Here is a 21,010-nt window from a genome sequence, read left to right on the forward strand (position 1 = left end):
AGCAGTATTAAGGGTGGGGTTTAAGCAAATGGCCACTGGTTTATTCCTACCCTCCTTAGGGAACCGGCCAGTCTGCCCGGCAACACCACAGACAGACACTAATGCAACTGCAAGCTAAAGGAAAGCAATGGCAACATTTTTTCCTATGAAATTAATGTGCTGCCAACAGACGGTACTACAGCCAAGTAGCTCATACAGTAACTTTGTGTCCTGCACCCCTTTAGAAGGATATTGCATTTATACAGATATTAATTTGTGTACCAGAATCCTCTAATCACACACACATCTCTCTCTCTCTCCCTCTGTGTGTATATATATATATATATAAATAAATATATATATATATATATATATATATATATATATATATATACACACACACACACACACAATTATTTTATTGTCTCTCACTAATTATAGGCTGTGAGGAACACAGTTCTTCTGCTAGGAGACAAGAATTCATAGCAGCATTGAATAGAAATGCAGATGTCATCAATCAGCTGTCCAATCTTTTTTTAAGTGGCCATAGTGGGTGTCACACTGATCAAACTATTAAAAAAATGAAATTAATTCACCCTTCCTCCATGTCTGGTGGCTCTTATCCCAGATGTCATCCAAATTTCTTCAGCACCACCTTTCATTTGGTTTTATTTCTTATATGGGACATAAGTCATTTCTTTTAGATTAGCTGCTAGTTGGCAAAATGAGCCATAAATTTCTTTTATGTTGTATTGGTGCGGAGTGCGTCGCCTTTTCCAACTGTCTAAATAATTCTCTCTCCCTTCCGTATGCTTTATTGTACGGCCGAGATGTACCACCGTTGGCTGTCTGCAGCTCCGTGTACTGCTGTTTGTCTAACAGATTTAAAGCAAAAGGGAGGTTGAGGTTCTGTTTTGAATCCACCGGCTGGCTAGGGTGGTGTCCTCGTGTGTGCGTGGGCTCTCTTGGGTAATTTGCCTGCTTCCCACAGTCCAAAAACATGTTAGGGTTAACTGGTCGTTCTAAATCGGCCATAGGTGTGAACGTGAGTGCGAATCTCTGTGTTAGCACTTGCGACCTGTTCAGGATGTACTGTGACAGCTAGGATGGGCTCCAGCCTGACCCGAACAGAAAATTCAAGTATTTGAATGGAAACTATATCCTTTTCATACAGAATCAATGTATACAATAAATCATAAGTCTCCTTTTCTAACACTTACAGCATTTGTCACACGGTTCATTCAGTAGGAGCCCTTCATGTCCACCACCACTCCACTAAATCCTGAGCCTTCTAATCTCCCGTAAACACTCCCTGACTGTGGAGCCTCCTTGGCACTGCCAGCATGTGTGTTCCAGCTCCATATACCCATTAGCACTGTTAAGCCGCTGCTTCTTACCCCCCAACTCTCAGTGCTCACAGCAAAGGTGAGTTTGTCTGATGATTACCTCACTTTGCATTGTGGGTGGCAATAATCCTCGACTTTGGCAAGGAATCCTGAAAACAGAAACTTATCCATCCCTATCCTCAAAAGTCTTAAGTTGCCTGTCATTACAGGAGAGATTTACATATACTGCTAAAAATGAATTCCTCCTATGTCCCTGTATTTTTTCCCCTCCTCCCCTTCATAACCAAAGCCTTCCTTTCCCCCCTTATTTTCATCCATATTTTTTAAAGATATATTTTAACACTTCTCCCTCTCCAGCCTCCTCTTCTGTCACTACTACTCTGAATTTCTGCCTCTCACGCACCACCCCGTAATTCAGTTAACCAGATCATTCCGATTGTTCCATAAATAGGAAAAGCACGGTAAACAAAAATCAAAAGGAGACGCTGCCAGTGCAATCAGAGAACATTTCTCTCCATTTCTTTTCAACTCCCCTCGCTGCCTGTGCTCTGAGCCTCTCATTCTCCCAGAGCACTGCAGCTCCTCCTTCCACCTCTCTCATCAGCTGCCCCTCCCTCTTCCTCTCTGTCTCTGCTAGGTGCAGCATGTATGTGAGCGTGTGTGAGCCAGCAGAGCTGCCTGTGTGTTTACATGTCAGCCTATCAGTGCTGCCGGATTTAGCGCATCTGGAGAGGACGGAGGCATTTTCTCAAATGCCCCTCAGACAAGGGATTCACATCTCGGCATATATCCCTCTTTCCCATTTGAATCTAGCCTGTCTTGAATCCTGCATCCCTGTCTCCATGCTTTTGGAGGCATTTTGAATTTCCTTGGCAACATGGAGCTGCCTGAATTAGAATTCTCTGCATGACAGTCCTGGTAAGTACTCTGTCTCTATGGTGGGCTTTGAGCACTGAGTCATTGGATCAGATTTATTATGGTGCAGTGGTGGGGCCAGAGGATCGCCAGGGAGCAAATTAATGTCAAGAATAAAACTGTGTATCATATGCAAATGTGGTGGGGGATATAAAGAATAAGAATTTTACTCTTAGGAGAACTCCAATTGTTATTTGTGCTTTGTCATTCAGATGGATTTCATTTTGCTGTTTTTCTGTTCAATCTGGGTTTGTACTGAGGGAACACACACACATATGGTGTGTGCTTATAACATCTCACTGTTCAATATGAAGCTCAGATATCTCCCATGGTGTGTGTATATGAATGTGTAGTGCACACTGAACACATTATACTCTGAGAGTTTGGATGGATCCATAAAAAAAACAAAACCCCAAATCCAACTCATATATCCTGGCTTCCTGGCTCTTTAGAGCCCAAATAAAGGTGTGAATCTGAGCAATAGAGTGTGTGTTGTGCTCTGCCAGGTTGGTTTCTCGCTGCTTCCTAGTCTGCTCATTTGCATTCGTGTTCCTTCAAATGCCAATAAACTCATCCAGACTGACACTTACACATTCTCGGCAGCAGTTTGCTGTTGGCCATTTCCAGTGCCAAAAGAGGGCTCCTATGCAGGTGCTTGATTTGCCACAGGTTACATTCAGCAGATGGATGGCGGGCAGTGTTGATGGAGAGGGTGGGCGTGGGATATGTGTGTGTGTGTGTGCGTGTGTGTGTGTGTGTGTGTGTGGGGGGGGGGTGACTTTGTTTGATTATTTATGCAGGTCAAATGAACGATCGCTCAGTTTTAATTTTTATTGCCTGTTATATTTGCATCTTCGTAATCATGGCTGCAACGCTTCAGCAGGCAGGGCAGACAGCATTGGTATGGGGGGGGGGGGGGACGACTCTTCCTCTCTGTTCTCAACAGTGCTAACAACCTCTCCAAGCCACAGACCCCCGACAATCTCTGAGTGATGGGCTGATAGGCTCTGCTCTTCACGTCAACATTTTATGAGCTAGACAAACCTTTTAATTGGGTCCCTGTAATCAGGTTAGAGTGGCTGATTTGACTCTCTACTTTTGAGGTTGGGGGGGCGGGGGTGTTGATATTTATGCTTGTCACTGTGTGCACGTCCCCAGCTTCAAAGTATTCAAGCCTAATTTGATGAAGTGAAATAAGCGAGGCACGTTTAGGACTGAGATGTCTGATTATAGCTGGTGAACAGCTGGGTGATTGAATCTGTCACTGCTACTGTTCGCACAGTTATTCAGCAATCCACGCCGCATATTGTCAGTATCAGCTTGTTTTGTTTGCCAGAGTATGTAACTCTGTGTGGCTGCGCTGTGAAATACACAGATTGCGTATCATATACGCTTACGTTCTATCTGTATAGCAACACAGTATTGTCCTGGATTCCAGTGAAATTAACAGTGATTGACAAATTTGCACATTTCACAACTTTTTTGTAATACCTCAGTGCCTAAATTGTGAAGCCGAGATATGAAACAGCTGTAATTGTTAACTCTGTAGGCACCTGCGTGTGTCAGACTTGCTATTCAAACCGTCTGAGTAATGGCCCGGGCTTTAATGAGAGACTCAATATTTCAGCCATAAAAAAATGGCAACACGACAAACCAGTGGAAGCCAGTGGCACTGAAATAATGTGTGCTTCTTTTCAAATTAGATGCTAGCTAAGCAATCCAAAGCAACAGTTAAAGCAGAAAACAATTAGCTGCTTCCTTCGCTTTAGGAGTCTAAAAAGATAAGGCACCAGAAAGACATTTCCAGACACTTTCCTTACTAAGTGAAAAAAAAAGCTTTTATTTACTAGGGTGGTGAAAATGGATGGACTATGACATGACTAAGAAAACAACACGACTGCAGGCAAACCTCTTTGTAACTAAATAATAAGGATTTGATGTTGGTTGCAAGGGATAATAATGTGACACCAATCCTCAAATCAGTAACTATTTTAAGCATTGTTTACAGTGCAGCTGCCATTAACAGGTTGTATTGATCAGATCAGTCATTTCATTTAGTTGTTCATATTAACTGTAAACTACATTCCTGTCTCTGAGCGTTAAAGGCAGCGACAGAGTACCTGACAGACGTATGCATGCATATGACTTAATAGGTGAAAACACACATAGGCTCTGAGATGCTCGTAGCTCTATCACAGCCACAGGGAATTTGGATTTACTGAGCAGGGTACATTTAGTAGATATTTAAAATGATTGGTATGAGATCAAAAAATGTGGATTGAATTTTTGGATCTTCTGCTCAAACTTGTTACTTTGTGTATCAATGCATTCACACAATTGTTATAATTGAAACATGATGCATGCACAAAGAGGACTCTAAACTTGCTTTATGGTGACATCTCAATAAAAACACAATAAAGTGCTACCAAGAAACAATGCTTCTACAATTCTCCAGCATTATCTGATTTACTTCTAACTGGCAAAATAGCTGGCCGGATTCCTTTCAGGGGCGATGTTTTAGTGAGTGAATGAAGCACTACCACACTGGTCATGCAGAAGGGTGGATAGAGTCGATGGTGGAATCCAACACCTTGACTCCAGGGACCACGGTTTTGATTAGTTTTAGCCAACAAAGGCACTTTGGTTGCAGTGAAGTCAGAGGCAAACAAGCCAAAATAATCATTTAGACCTACAAGTTGGCATATTTTATTGCTAATATGTGTAAATGTTTTCAGGGGAACATGTTACTGATCTGCAGCACCTCCTTAAAATTATGATCTCATACAAGTAAACAGCTTCAAGGGAGAGATATCTTATGTTTGTTTGCGATCCACAACAAATACATGTGTAATGAGCATATTTTCTTCTTTTCCGACTATTTCTCCTTCCCAGGCAGCTACTGATATATTAGATTGGGCAGTACTGGCTACCCTTACAACCCATAAAATTGCCTTAATAAAGACAAGAGCAGCACACATGCTACAATCTGCTCCATTCCAAACAAAATATAACCCAATAAGCACAATCAAAGAGACTCTGCTTTTTCACACTGCTTTGTTCCACGTTACCACATGTTTAATAATCTGCGATGTAGTCATGTGTATATAATCCTGAAAACAGCTATTTTTCTGACAGTAAGATCAAGAGCAGATCATCAAAGCTAAGCTGTTTGTTGTGCAGTGAATTTACAGTTTTCCCCATTTCAAATAAAATACTAAAGAAGCTGAGAAAACATATGTAGGATAAAGTTACAATTAAGCTATATTTGCAAGCACATTCAAAAGGGACCATTATGATTAAGTGAATGCCACAAATGGCCTCACACTTCGTGAATGGTTACATTTTTATTTAAAGCCTCTGTATGGTCACTGTTGCCTCATTTCTTTCTGATCTTTGATACTGGGTTCAAACGAAAGCCCGTTTCACTACAGCTAAAATCAGGGCACTCCTCCACATAACAGTTCATTTGTGATGTCCCAGAAAACAGCCAGAAAACATCTAGGGTGTTACTATTAAAACATTTTCTAAAGCAAGATCCGTGGTGAATGAAGATGCTGCTGCATAATGGGCGCCATCAGCTACACTGAAAACGAAATTGCAGAAGTGATTGGGGTGAAGACTGTCAGACTACGTGTTTATACAGTGTCTGCTGGATGGAGAGGTGACAGACAAAGGCAGATCTCTCACAGGATAGTCAAATTTGCGTTCTACAAATATATTCAGAAGGTCACAGTTCTGCTGCTCTGCAGCAGCCTTCCTCATTTAAATTTGATAATAACAGCTTTATGCAAAATATGAGCCAGTCAGGGGCTAGTAGGATGGAGAACGGAGGTTGTTTCATCTTCTTGCATATTGGCAGCCTCAAGCCCAAGTATAACATGGCTTACAACGATATGAAGTCAGAATTAATGGAATAGATCACAGAGAAAATCTTTCTCGTCTGAAACCAGTTGTCTTTTTTCCTACATTGTAAACAGGACAGTGGGTTACTGATCTATATTTCTGTAATCTTAGAATTGTAAGGACTAGGGCAGTGAAGAGATAAGCCTCTGGAATCTTAAGGCACTCTTAACTTCATATTTGTACTGTATCCACTTGCCCAAGTGATTTTGTGAGAAAATCTCTCCAAATCTCTCATTGTGCCTTCTATGATGGCCTATAAGAGGCTTGTCTGCTGTAAAATGCCTTTAGCATGGCACCTAGCCCTTTCTTTTTAGTTTCCTCCCAAACATCTTATATTCCCAAATGGCGGGTAGGGGATAAAGGTTTGTGTAATTTCGAGCTCATGCTACTTGACTTTCAGGATGAATGGGTGTTAATGAAGAAAGAACCTCTTTTGTAGTACTACTGTTAGACTGCCGCTGAACCAAGAAACCCATCTGCATGGCAATACCATGTAATAGGTTAAGTATATTCTAGATTTCCTTCCTGGAAAGGATCTTTTTTTAAAATCAGCCTTCGCTGTGGATCTCGCTGATTTTGCTATTAAGCCAGAAAAAGTCAAACAAGATGTGATTAGCTCTTAACGTTATTAAATAATCAGTTGTGAGACCAAAAATGAAATTAGCAATTAAAATAATGTGATAAAAAAATATAAGGAAAATGTCCTTAAGTAGCAAATTAAATCTCTCTTAAATGACATTTTCCATAATAGCACAAAATCAAATGACACTGTAAAATGAGAACGAACAGCGCTGTATGCAGCTTTCATTCTCTTTCAGTTAATTGTATTGGTTCATCAGCCTGTCTGCCTGTGTCCCTCTGGCTCTCACTGGCCTGCCCATAAAGCTGTAGGCAGCTGTTCACAGCTCTAAAGCTTCTAGCACAGAAGTTCCCACACACTGATTTTAAGGTATCTGACCAGAGTATCATTTGGAGAGTAGAGTGCTGGGTAAAGCCAGTCAGACATATAGGTACCCAAAGACACTCATTAAAAAAGGGCAAGCCAACTCCCGAATGAAAGTACGTAATGGACCATTTAGAAGTAAAGAATCCAGATGCATACAGAATGAGTAAGTAACCATGGGTCAGCCTTGGGCAATGTGGTATCACATTACTCATAGGAACACCAAAGTACTTGAAGGCTCTTGAGTTATGACTTTTTGTTTTCAAGTCTACTTTCTGAATCCAATGGCTGCTTCAGATAGCAGCTTTATTTTTAACTGACCGTAAACTAGCAATTCTGCAAAACAGTTTTTTTGTTTTGTTTTGTTTTGTTTTTCAAAAAAAGCTAAATTCAAATCAACCCCTCTAGCAATTGCAGTGTTGGAAGTTAATATATTACATTTCCGCCTGGTCTCATGGATATGGAGAAATTAGCTGTTACGTTTTTTGGTGTCAGTGAGCATGATTTTGTAAGCAATCCATTTCAAAACGAAATTTCGCGACAGGACCATCAACACAGCATCATGAGTCAACAAGCCAACCAAAAATACAAGTTTTACAAAATGTGACAATTGCTGTATTTTAAGCCCTATTTTATTCTAAAACTAACCACATGGTAATTTTTGATGTCTAGCACTAACCAAAACATTTCACAACATGTGAAATGTTTGATTTGAACTTGGAGTCAAGAAAACTTGCTCCTCTATCATCAGCCTTCAGCATGAAAATCCATATTTTTTCTTGCCTTGTAATCAGTACATACTGCATGAGGGTGGACTGATGAAAAATCATTTTAAAGGACACAATATAATGTAGGAAAATCAATAGATTAAATGAACTCACAAACTGCTGTGAGACTAGGGTGTACAATAACAGTTGATTACAATTCTGTGTATTTATGATTGCCATCCCGATCTCATGTTTTATGTCTTTAATCAGCTATTTCAAATGAAATTCTAAATCTATATCATGTGTTTCAGACAAGTCATTTTTTCCATAAGCGATCATGACCCAGTTATTTTTAGTTTTCCTATAAACAGCCCTGCTCCCTTCTTGTACACACTGTAGTGTAGGAGTTAATGGTAATATTTAAAAGCAAAGTCTGGCACCACTGTTGCAATATCAGTCAGATTAATGCAAACCTTGAGGTTAACAGAAACCAAGACAGTAACATTTAAACTTTTATTCACACATACCTCAAATAAAAGTCATGCTTGAATAAAAGCATGAAAAAAAAGCTTTTATTCAAGCATGACTGACACCCACATGTTTCAGCGGGAGTCTTCTTCAGGGTGTGACATGTAGGTGGAGGTTCAGAACTGAGCGCTTTAGATTTCCCTTTTTGCACATACCTCCAAGCCTGGACTCCAACCAGTATCTCCTAAATGAAAATAAACAGAACTGAACTCTAATCATTAGTGCTTGTTACACCGTGATGTGTCAAAATGTGGTCTGTGGGGGGCTCAATTCATGTAATTTCATGGGTTCAAATCGGCATTAAGCCGAAAGTGGTTTTATATAAAAATTACCTGCCTTGATTCATTATCAAGAAAATACTGGTACCAGTAGACAAAATAGTCTTTATCCGTGGGTGTTTAACATAAAGAAAGGGTCCACTGAATAGGGTTCACTAAGATCAAAAGTGACATGGTTAGTCTCGTCCACTGACCACACAGGAGATGACAGAGCCCTTATAGATGATTACTTCCAGACCTGCAGTGTAGTGGATGAACATTTGCAACGATGCAATTTATGCAAACTTGCTACTGGCCATAACCCTTGGGGTTCCTTTGAGCATAGTGGTGGTCCTGATGAGGTGCTTCAAGGGGCATCCCTTTGCAGCAGTAAAGCATACATGATCAAAAGCACCACGCATCAAAGTGAGCACTGTTAAAAGACTGCATGAATTATTGGTTTATTATGCTGCAAATGGAAAGGTAAATGCTTGCTTTTAGTTTTAGGCTCTCATACTATGCCTGATTTGAGCCAAGTGATGACACAAACAGGATTTAGAAGTGCGTATGTATTAAATATATATTTATTGGCTTGCGACCACCACTACAAGCCACGGTCTGGATAAATTCTGTGTTGGTCAGAGTGTAGTAAAGGTACCCCACAATAGACAGAGTTGGATGGAAAGCCTAGACATTGTTATTTTCTGTTCTATTAGGCACAGTTGCTGGTAGAGAACATGCTGCTGTGATCGCTTTATGTCTCTTGCCATCTTTAAGGCCATTAATCTAAAGTGTCACCTGTCAAACTGAAAATTACTGTATTTGTCATGAATGCGTAAGTGTCAGTCCCTGCTCGAATTTGTTGGAGAAACACATTTAGGTTTTAGACTAGTATAAAGGACCCAGAATATCCAAAATTCCACGAAAGTACTCCACAAAACCAGTTGGCTGAGAAAAAGTTCCAGGTGTTACTGTCATGGATTTTGCAGTTGTTTGACTTCTTATTACTTGTTATGATGGATTATGGGGTAGGTCTGGAGTAGTGTAGGTCCCTTTGGAACTTTAAAGTATCACTGCAAGGACTTTTTGTTTTGGGTTTAGCAAGCAGTGGGTGATTTACTGTGCATTACAAAGACATAAAATTGGCTCAGGTTAATACATACTCTAAATACACTTTACTTTTTGCATGAACCGTTGCCTGGAAAAGTTTTGTGCATTTTGACGTCATGCTCAGTGATCACTGTAATTACCTAAACTCCTCCTAGGACAGTCTTTTACCAAAGTTTAGCACAGGGGTGAACGTCTTCATTGAAGCAACTTCTGAGGCAGAAATGCCTTTCTGCATGAAAATCTGAGGCCGAGAGTACACTTCTGTCAAAAATAGAAAGCTCGAGTTTGCTGACCTAGGTGTGTTTCTGCATGTCAACAAGGGTAGCTCCCATGCACTGAACTATTTTGTCGTTCGTTAAGCATTTTTTCCTGGCATGGTGGATAATCAGGCTATGCAGTTTTCTTTTCTTTTGCAGGGAGCGTTACCTTTGACTTTGCGTGGGGGATTTGTTTTCACAGGATATCTCGTATCTGACTCCTTCTGGAGGATGCTGATTATTTGGCAACATTTACTCTAAAATACTTTTGAGATTTTTATGCTCACCCAGCAAGTATTTCTTCTAATGTTATTGCTGGTCAATAAATATCATGTCAGGCTCAGTGCTATCAGCGTATGCTTCCATTTAAACATTCCCATGCTAATCATGAATCACTGAACTTTGGGCTATGTGTAAACTGATTAATTTAAATTAATTGTAATTCATTTTGATTTTGTTATACAATTAATGACAGAGGAAACTTTGGTCTCGATAATTAAAGTATGCAACAGAACACAGACGGTATCACAAACTGAACTGCGGGTGAAGTTCACACTCCTAAAATACGTCTCTGGATAGTCTAAAAGACATGTCTGCTTTTATCTCCCACAAACACTTCACTTCCACGTAGCCCATAAGGTTATCTTATTTATTTGCTTTTTGGTGTCTAAATGTTTGCTTTCAATTTATTGTCAGTTGAACACAAACGCGCCAGTGGAGGCAATCTTTATTTCTTAATCCTATGTGTTTATTTTATTGCTTCTGAGCTGTAGCTTTTTCCTTTTATTCTTGCTGTTCTTTAAACAGAATAGCAGAATAGTAAAAGTTGTTTGGGATATGTTTGCCACTAAACAAGTTATATATAAAAAGGATGCTAATAAGCAGATTGTTCACAGCAGTAATAAGCAGAATCAAAGCTACAGGTCACCCAACAGTAAAACACTGTTAAGAACACGCACTGAAAAATGAGAGCTGAACAAGATAAATTATGTTTAATTTTAAAATAAACAAAAGTCTTTATTTGGCTTAACTAAATACAGTTTTACATGAGTATGGTTTGAATAAAAGTATGTCAAACTTTCACAGAAGAGGACATTAACTCTAATTTAATCACAGTTTCAAACACTTCTACAAAAACGGATCAATAAACAGCACTTCTCTGCTATGTTGAAAATATAGACACGTCATCCAGGTGCATCAATAAGTGCAAAAAGCAAAATCATCTATTATATTAAGGAATATAGTCTACAAACTCAAGCTGGTGATTCAAGATGGCAGAAAAAAAGGAAAGAAACTCGAGCAGTCCAAGACTGCACACAGATCTTTCTTATAAGCGTATCCTTATGGATAAGTTAAGATAGCAGCGAGCTGGAGATAGCTAACCACCACCAAACCTGCATCCAGGTTAGTTAGAGATATTTTGTTGAGAGTATACATACACAGACCCACACACTCAGAGCCACTATCCAGGATGAAACGACAAAAATCAATGAGTACATCAGTAAGATGGCAACAACTGATCATGTGCTTAGTATCTCAGGCAGCAGAAACCTGAGAAAGAAGAGGAGCAAAAAGAGGAACCATCATGCAAGGAGAGGCCCCTACACAGCATGTACCAGTGGCAGATAGAAGAAGTGGCTGGTGTTAAAAATCCTACCAATAATACCAAAATTAAAATGAAAGACATCAGAGAAGCACCGATTATGCATCCCAATATGGCAAAATGTCTCTCTAAAATGTGAAATGTACACAAATGCAGAAGTTGCAGTAAGCTGAAGTAACAGCAGAGGGAGATATTTTATTTCAAGCTAACAGAAAATATTACGGGATAGCGTTTGAACAGACATTACTAACACATTTACATGTATATACATATTAGCCAACCAGCTTAATCGTTTCTGGCGATTAAGGACACTGGAATGTACTGTCTTTGTGGCTGTAAATATATTATCTCCCCCGATATCATATTCTGCATTCGTGTCCGTTTCACATTTTTGAGAGGCAAATTGTGAAATGGACATGGTGGACTGGCATGTCCATTACATAGTTTGCCGTGATACTGGGACAGAAGCATCATGGAAGCACAGAAACAAGCTCTAGGCACAAGAACAATAGTGGCTGCGGTCTACCACACCAAGCTAAATCTCAGGTGTAGGCTGTGCAAAAATGATCCTGAGACTATCCAGCATAAAACAGCAGGGTTTAAGGTGCTAGCAGGCCGGGCATAGATGGAACACCATGACCAAGTGGTTGGCATAGTATACAGGAAGATCTGTGCCGAGTATGCCCTGGAAGTCCTAGGCCTCCTAGGGTGGTTGAGCATGATCGAGCTAAGAGTTTGTGGGACTTCCAAATAGAGACAAATAGGCGATAGCTAACTGACCGGACATAGTAGTGCTGAACAAGCAGAGGAAGAAGGCTGTAGTGATAGATGCAGCTCCAGAAGAGTGCAGTCCTAGAAACAGCAAAGACACTCCACAGGACCCTCAAGCTCTCATTGAAGACCCAAGCTTATATACTTAAGGATTAGAAACATGGAAACAAACTAGCAAATCTAGCCAAATACGTTGATGCTACAACTGACACTATTTTACCCACCTCTAAAGAAGAAAAAAAGTAGAACAGCTTTAATAACCTTTCTATCTAAAGCACTGAAGCATCCTTTCAATGTAAATACTACAACAGACCTTCTAACATTATGCCACACAATAGGTACTTAACAATAACTAAAAACAGCTAAAGGGCATGTATGCACTGATGCATATAGGTCATTTGTCTGTATGCTACTTGGAGACATTCAGTGACCCATTAGCAGTGCACACATTTCTCTCAGTTTTCCCTATATCAAACCACACAGCACCACAAGAGAGGAGATGCAGCGATTCAAGGCAACAAGAGACTAATGGTGAGCCCAGACATGCTTTTGAGAGAAGACTGTGACAGGGTGAGAAGTCCGCAGAGAAAAATGTAAGCAGTCATAAAAGGGCAGAAGAGAAAAGGCTTGTCCACTCATATTCTCCTCCTACACAATGCTTTCAAAAAAAAGAATGGAAATAATCAGGGTCACGACAAAGACTATGTGAAATAGTAGATCCAAGGGATAAAATTCTCTCAAAGGAGAGAGTATTTTTTAAAGCTCACGCTAACATGTAAAGATTATAAACTACAAAAAAGGATTGCAGATGAGAGCTTATTTCCCAGCTTTTGTTTCCAGAGTTCCAGCTCAAGGTCAAAACGAGGTGGTGATACAGTGAGTAGATATGGACTGTAAGGCCAGATTACACAGATAGTACCCTTGCCCTTACTACACGCTGAATCATAAATTATGCATGATACTCTGGTTAAAAAGTAAGAAAAAAAAACACCGCTGCATTCAAGCTTGCTTGTTTTCGATCAGCAGCGACATCGGCACACCTCATCTTCATTCATATTCTCGACAAGATAAAAATCATATTTGGGGCCAAACAGATAATCGTGTTATGTCTTGATAATATTTCACTACAATCTGAGGTTTAGAAATTGACACAGTGGATCAAAGTTAAACATGTGCTTACATTATAAATGGGATTTGGGGGTTTAAATACAGTGCACAGTAGCTTGTTCATATTAGAACATATTTTACGCTACGTGCAGTCAATTTGTAAATGCAAGTAATAAGTGTCCATTCTGTCTAGGGACTAACCTATTTTCATTTCATTTATTTATTTATTACTTACAGCTGTTGCCAATATCAGTTTTTAGTAATTAAGACCAATAACTGATGTTTTTGCTGCAAAATATTACAGTCTTGTCAAAATGTTGAATAACAGAAAGCACAAATTAATTCATTTTGACGTTATAGCAGAAACAAGACTAATAATGATTACTTCAGCTGGATATGCGCATGCTGTGCTAACCTGAAGAAGTGTCACTTCTCAGCAAATTGCCACTCCTTATGCCCTTTTGTCTCTGCTTTTCTATGTTTTCTTCAAATATTTAGTCAGTTTATCAGCGATTATAGCTGTGAATAATCATGTATGTTTAAAGCTTGCAAAATTCACATGATGGAACATGTGATGGAAGCGGTTATGTTAATTGATTTGTTCCGTGTCTCTTCCTAAATGACTAAACTATGGCAGAAGAAACATGAGACTTCCAGTATACTAAGGCTTAGCTCTTCTTATTTAGCAGAAACATTTGTTTTTCTTCTTGATCACTTACTGTTCTGATGCTTGTATTGCTCATTAAACACCATGTTTTAAACTAGCGGTCCCCAACCTTTTTTGCGCCACGGGCTGGTTTATGTCTGACAATATTTTCACGGACCAGCCTTTAAGGTGTTGCAGATAAATACAACAAAATAAAATCAGTACCGGTACCAAAATAAGGAAGATTTATTCATAACACACAGGAAGAGACCAAGGGAAACTGAGTTGACGATAAAAAATAATAATGATAAAAACTTGATAAAAACCCTGAAAACCATAAATTTCACACCCGAGCCTAAACTCTCATGGCCCGGTACCAAACGACTCATGGAACCGGGCGATTGTGGCTCAAGAGTTGGGAGTTCGCTTGTAATCGTAAGGTTGCCGGTTCGAACCCTGGCTTGGACAGTCTCGGTCATTGTGTCCTTGGACAAGACACTTCACCCGTTGCCTACTGGTGGTGGTCAGAGGCGCCAGTGTCCGGCAGCCTCGCCTCTGTCAGTGCGCCCCAGGGTGGCTGTGGCTACAATGTAGCTTGCCATCACCAATGTGTGAATGTGTGGATGACTGGTTGTGTAAAGCGCTTTGGGGTCCTTAGGGACTAGTAAAGCGCTATACAAATACAGGCCATTTACCATTTACAGGTCTGTGGCCCGGGGGTTGGGGACCGCTGTTTTAAACTATTTGTTGCAATGTTTTTGGCTAATAATTCTAGAAAAGCATGTTTATCTAAGGGATATCTTGTGCTAGCGTAGCAGCTAGCATAAGCATAGCATATACTAATCCATTATCTGCTTGTGTAGCCCACAAAAATAACAGAATTCCAGTGTGTTGTGCTACTTGTTCAGTTTGTTTTAGATACCACCTAGAAAAAAAACACAAAAATATTATTCAATACTCTTCATTCAATACTGCAACAACTCAAGTCTAAAAGCACAGATAACATCGTGCACATCTTTGTCATATCAGTGATCAAAATAATGGTATTTGATGCCCTGAGATAAGAATGCACTGCTATACCTGGCATCTGCATCGCTATACTTGATGGCTACGTACATTTGTGAAGCCTACCTTCACTTACTCTAGTCTGTGCTCTTTGCCCTTAGCCATCTGTAGTGAAAGGCTATTATTTGGGATTCGTAACCAATCAAACAGAACCACCGCTCTGGCTGCAGAAAGAGGGGACTGCACGAAAGCCATTTTAAACTAATTCCCTTTATCAAGAATAGTTTTTTAACAGCATAATAGTGGGAGAAAAATATGAATATCAGATCTGATAATTGGATGACCTCTATTTCTGACAGCATGTTTTTTCCCTCTTTTTTTTTTTTTTTCTTTTTTACAAATCCCCATACATGCTGGACTGGTGCCCATAGCGTCTGACATAAGCAGAATGAACAGTTCTGGAGGAAGTGAAAATGGAGGCTGCAATTATTTTCCCATTGGAACTACTCAGACCACAATCCAAGCTGCCTCAGATCCATGATTTTAATTAAATAAGAGGTGCAATTTGTATTGCTACGCTGAAAAAAGAGCTTCGATAAAAAGTTGAATGTTTTTTGGGTTTTTTTAACTGTTACTGCCTGTTAAGATAGTCGGGCAGGTCCCAAAATTCACTGCATAGAAAATCTGAAGCATTTTCATATTACATTGTTTTGTGGTAAATGGCTTAGAGAACAGGATCTGGACGCTTATTCATCTTCCACATCTTATGACAACATGATGAATATTAAGACACAGACTATTAACCTCTCATAATGAATTATCATACTTTTGAGAAGAAAAAAACCCCCACAAAGATATTTCTCTTTAATCATTTGATAATCATGTGAAATTATATTTCCTACTTCAAATGTATTAGAGTATACTACTACTTCAGGCACTTAGATGCTTTTTCTTCCCCATTCAAATATAAGGGATTAATTATCAACCAAAACAGAGGTGAGGCCACCAATGAAATGAAATGACAAAATCACTTTGGATGAGGCTCTTTGAAGATTGTATCCCACAGATAGAGCTGTGCCTTAAATTGTGTGATTGATGTGAGAAGTATAGCTTGAAAGTTTTACCAAGTTAAAGTGCCCCTGAGTCAAAATCAAATAAGGGTTTAAAGTCCTCTGACAATCCTCCTCTCTCTATCTATCACCACTTGGCAGCAATCTCTGTTTTATATCACTTCAAGGTCAACAGCTTAGCAACAGCATGGGATGTTTGGGGGAGCTATTTAAAGATGTACCACAGCATTTTTGTCTGATTTTAAAAAAAAATGTGTCTATGTGGAGAGACAACGTGTCAGTGATATTTGCAGTAAATGTCTTCGGCGCACTCTGAAGACAGAAGCACAGCAGGATTGTTACACTGTGTGACCAAGCCCTTTTATTGATTGGATAATTCCATTACTTGTGAGGAAAGTCACTATAATGAAATTATACGCAAGGAAAAGGGGGTAGCTTATATCTTTGTGAAGCTGTGCAGATAAAATCATACAAGTGAAACTGTGATTTCCACTGACTTTGCAAAAAGGAGACAAAATATGCCCCACATAGTGTGAATGGGATTTCAACACTTCTTTTTCTGTATAGGAAAACATTTCGGTGTTACTGTGCTTTCTTTATTTTTAATGAAAAGTTGATAATTACTATAAGACAAATGTAAACTTATGCAAATACACATACCTTTTAATTCCTAAAATCCATCCCCCCCCCCCCCCCCCCCCTCCCATGTTTCTACAGGTAAGCAGTAGGATGGTGTTTGGAGAGGCAGGAGGGCACAGCTACTTGGTGGCGTGCTGGCAGCCCATCCTGTTCCTGATGCTGGGCACCGTCCTTTCTGGCTCCACCACTGGTTGCCCTTCCAGATGTGACTGCAACGCTCAGGAGCGTTCAGTCGTGTGCCATCGACGGAGACTGGCAAGTCTTCCTGAGGGCATCCCCACTGAAACAAAGCTGTTAGACCTCAGCAAGAACCGCCTGAAGACCCTGGGGCCCGAGGAGTTCATTAATTATCCTCAGCTGGAGGAACTGCAACTTAACGAAAACACAATTTCTTCTATTGAGCCTGGGGCTTTTGGCAACCTCATGAACCTTCGGACGCTTGGTTTGCGCAACAATGAGCTAAAGCTTATTCAGCTTGGGGTGTTCACAGGCCTGAACAACCTCACCCAGCTGGATATAAGTGAGAACAAAATTGTCATTCTGCTCGATTATATGTTCCAGGAGTTGTACAACCTGAGGGCTTTGGAAGTCGGTGACAATGACCTCGTTTTTATCTCACCCCGATCATTTCACGGACTCAGCAACCTTGAAAGTCTCAATATTGAAGGATACAATCTGGCCTCAGTGCCCACTGATGCCCTTAGCCATTTGCATAACCTGTTGTCACTTCGATTACGCTATCTCAACGTCACTGTCATAAGGGATTACTCCTTTAAGAGGCTATATCGACTAAGAGTACTGGAGATATCTCACATGCCTTCTCTGGATACCATGACCCCAAAATGCTTGTTCGGACTCAATCTCACTTCATTATCCATCACAAATTGTAATCTTACCGTCATCCCCTACCAAGCTATCAGTCACCTGAGATATCTTCGCTTTCTCAATCTGTCTTTCAATCCCATTCGCACTGTGGAAGGGAACCAGCTGTTCAATCTACAGAAGCTCCAGGCTTTTCATTTGGCTGGTGGAAAATTAGTTGCCATTGAGCCCTACTCCTTCAAAGGCCTCAACCACCTCCGTGTACTCAATGTATCCAGCAATGCCTTGATCACTCTGGAGGAGTCTGTTTTTCACTCAGTTGGAAACCTGGAGACACTGGCATTGTATGACAACCCACTGGCCTGCGACTGTCGTTTGCTCTGGGTCTTCCGTCGGCGATGGAGGCTAAACTTCAACAGGCAACAGCCCATGTGTGCTTCACCAGAGGTTGTGCAAGGAAAAGAGTTTAAGGATTTTCCAGACATACTCCCTCCTGACTATTTCAACTGCAAAAAATCAAAGATCGAGGATTACAAGGTTCAAGAAAGCCACGTAGACGAAGGAACTACAGTTAATTTTGCTTGCCAGGCCGAGGGTGATCCAGTTCCTGTGATAATGTGGCTGTCCCCGAAAAAGGAATACATCACTACCAAAACGATGAGGTCAAGACTTTCTGTCTCTAATGACGGTACTTTGGAGGTGCGTTACGCACAAATCCAGGACAATGGCACTTACACGTGCATTGCAAGCAATGCGGCAGGCAACGACACCAAAGCTGCTCACCTTTTTGTGCATAGCTACTCCCCGAATTGGCCCCACCAACCAAACAAGACATTTGCCTTCATTTCCAACCAGCCTAGTGATGAAGGTGCTAATGTGACCCGGGCCACAGTTCAATTTCCATTTGATGTAAAGACACTTATTATTGCAACCACCATGGGATTTATCTCTTTCCTTGGAGTGGTCCTCTTCTGTCTTGTAATATTGTTCCTCTGGAGTAGAGGGAAAGACAATACAAAGTCAAGTATAGAGGCTGAATATGTGCCACGTAAAGAGGAAACAGAGGAGGCGAGCCCAACTGAGGCACCAGTGCAGTTCAACATGAAAATCATGTGAATCTCAAAAGGACATCATGTAAGCTTACAAACTGCAGTCGAGATGCATACTATACTTGCTTCAAATATGTACTCTCTTTATGGGCGATAGAAATTGCACAGCAGAAACGCATCTTGACTATATACCCTAGACTTTTTTCTTTTTTTTAATTCAGGGACTGAATCTTTCAAAACAAAAAATGTGTTGAATTTGAAATATTCTAATTTCTGTAAATTTGTATTGGCAATACGCAATCAGTATGTTAACATGCACTCATTAATTTTGTGTGTCTAACAAAATTGAGGCAATATTTTAAGCAAAGCACATGGACTACAGTTTACAAGATAGAGGGATTACTATCTGGAAGGATTGGGAGATTAACCTGCAGGTCCTTCTATCAGCAGAAAAAGGACTTGTTGTTAGCATCTTGCTCCTGTTTGCTGATTTCTGCTTTCATGGATAAACAAAGCACAGTAACCCATTATTAGAGCCCAGGTTCTGCTTCTTACAGGGCAAAGTTGAAAGCTGCTTCCTTTTGTCCCATCACTAGCAGCTGACAAGTAAGACATGGATATTTTTAATTTTAGAGATCCAGAAAAAACAGAAGAAAGTGAGAATAGTTAACAGTGTTAAATTTGACAGATAAAGAAGCTAGTCATTTTTACACACAGTAAGTATTAAAAAAATCAGAAGGTCATATCAGGACAAAGACATTGTAATTTTACCAGAAAGCACATTTTTGCATCCTGTTTCTCTGAAATTTAAACATCATTAAGAATCAGTTGGCATGTTAGAGACAGAGGAAGTAAGTGGTCTTCACCACATGCTGTGTGTCAGTGAGCTGTGGCCTTTTAACTTTTTTCCAAAATCATAAATTTGTGTTTTGAAGTTTTTTCTGTGTTCTCTGCTTTGTTTTTTCCTTTAGAAGCCACGTCTAAACACTTCAAATGCTAGGCTGCGTCGCAATGAAATGTCACAGACAAGTCATTTTTGTGAACTGGCTCATTTTTACTCTGTCAGAAAGTTTCAATACCTGGTGTGTTTCCTTTACCAGGTGATGGTCAAATTAGAAGTGTGCATGTTAACACACTGAATTAAGAAAAATAAGCCACAGTTTGTGCTCCTTTCAGCCAATAAAAGGAAGTTTGTCATTAAATGTATTGACTTGTTGCGGTATACATATTTTTTCCTGTATTTTATTCTTCCTTGTACATTACGCTATGGCACAATATGAATGCTTTTGATGGCTGGGTTTTGAACATATTAAAATCTAAAGAGCAGATTAAATAACCAGTTTTTAATTTAACTAAACTGAAAAAGAATGGTATTTGACGACTGTCTTCACATTACTCTAGTAACTATTTATCATCAAATGTTAAAAGGTTTATTGGTTTACCTATTTGGCAGCTTAAGAGTCATGAGAACTTGATCCAAGTCCTGAGATTTTATTGTCACCTTAGATATGAAAAGCGGTGGCATTATTAATTTGTTGCCTTAAGTACCCATTTTCCAGCATTCAGCTGAACAATACTCAGTATTTTGGTACAAAATGGAATTTTATGCCTCATAAGGATTTTACATTGTCTAATTACGTTCACAGTTGACGTCTGCTCTGAAGATAATGTGTTCATTAACTCTTAATATACTTGACTGAACAGATGGACAGATGGAAATTCTATTAAAATAAAGAACATTTTATACCATGGAGTGTTTATTTTATCCTCATGTACTATAAATGAATTCAAATGAGTTATATCCTATGCTACAAACAATCTTTACAGAGTCTCTGTAGGAGGCACACAGTAGAGCACTTTTAGATAATAGAATACAACTTCATTTTTAGGTGTTTGATGTTGGTGGGTGCCAAAAGTCCATAAAATCTTACAGTGCATTAAGAACTAGTGCCATATCATGGCCTATAGATTTCTAGTTTTCACAGACATGGTATATGTAATTGTGCACTGCTAATTAAAAGACATGCCACAGCAAGATCATGTTTAAAATGGGATACCCTTTTAAACCATGGTATTCAATTTCTGTCATCCTCTCTTCAAGCAGACTTTTGCCTTTTTGAACTTCATGCTAAGGTTTACTGTTAGCATGGCTATGCGGCAAAGTTCCAAGTCATACAATGCACAGCTACACGAAGCGCACTGAAGAAGTTTACTTTGATCAAAAGTCGCAGTTCTAAATGTTAAGTCATATTTTTTTCTTTGTATAAGCAGTCATGAGCAATTTTTGATGATTGATAGTCAACACAACAGATGCCCAAAACAGAAATTTATATGAGTGTCAGTTTGACAGAAC

General features: G+C 39.7%; 1 protein-coding gene across 1 annotated transcript; it reads left to right on the forward strand.

Annotated features, from left to right (window-relative positions):
• The first annotated feature begins 1,969 nt into the window (after nt 1-1,969).
• On the forward strand, nt 1,970-20,386 carry lingo1b (leucine rich repeat and Ig domain containing 1b). Its single transcript, XM_006793787.2, has 2 exons — nt 1,970-2,243; nt 16,865-20,386. Exons 1-2 carry the CDS (start codon nt 2,232-2,234, stop codon nt 18,722-18,724), a joined length of 1,872 nt encoding a protein of 623 aa, XP_006793850.1. The 5' UTR covers nt 1,970-2,231; the 3' UTR covers nt 18,725-20,386.
• The last annotated feature ends 624 nt before the right edge of the window (nt 20,387-21,010 follow it).

Source organism: Neolamprologus brichardi, chromosome 1 (genome assembly GCF_056152115.1).
Source record: "Neolamprologus brichardi isolate AB-2024 chromosome 1, ASM5615211v1, whole genome shotgun sequence".
Lineage (NCBI taxonomy): Eukaryota > Metazoa > Chordata > Actinopteri > Cichliformes > Cichlidae > Neolamprologus > Neolamprologus brichardi.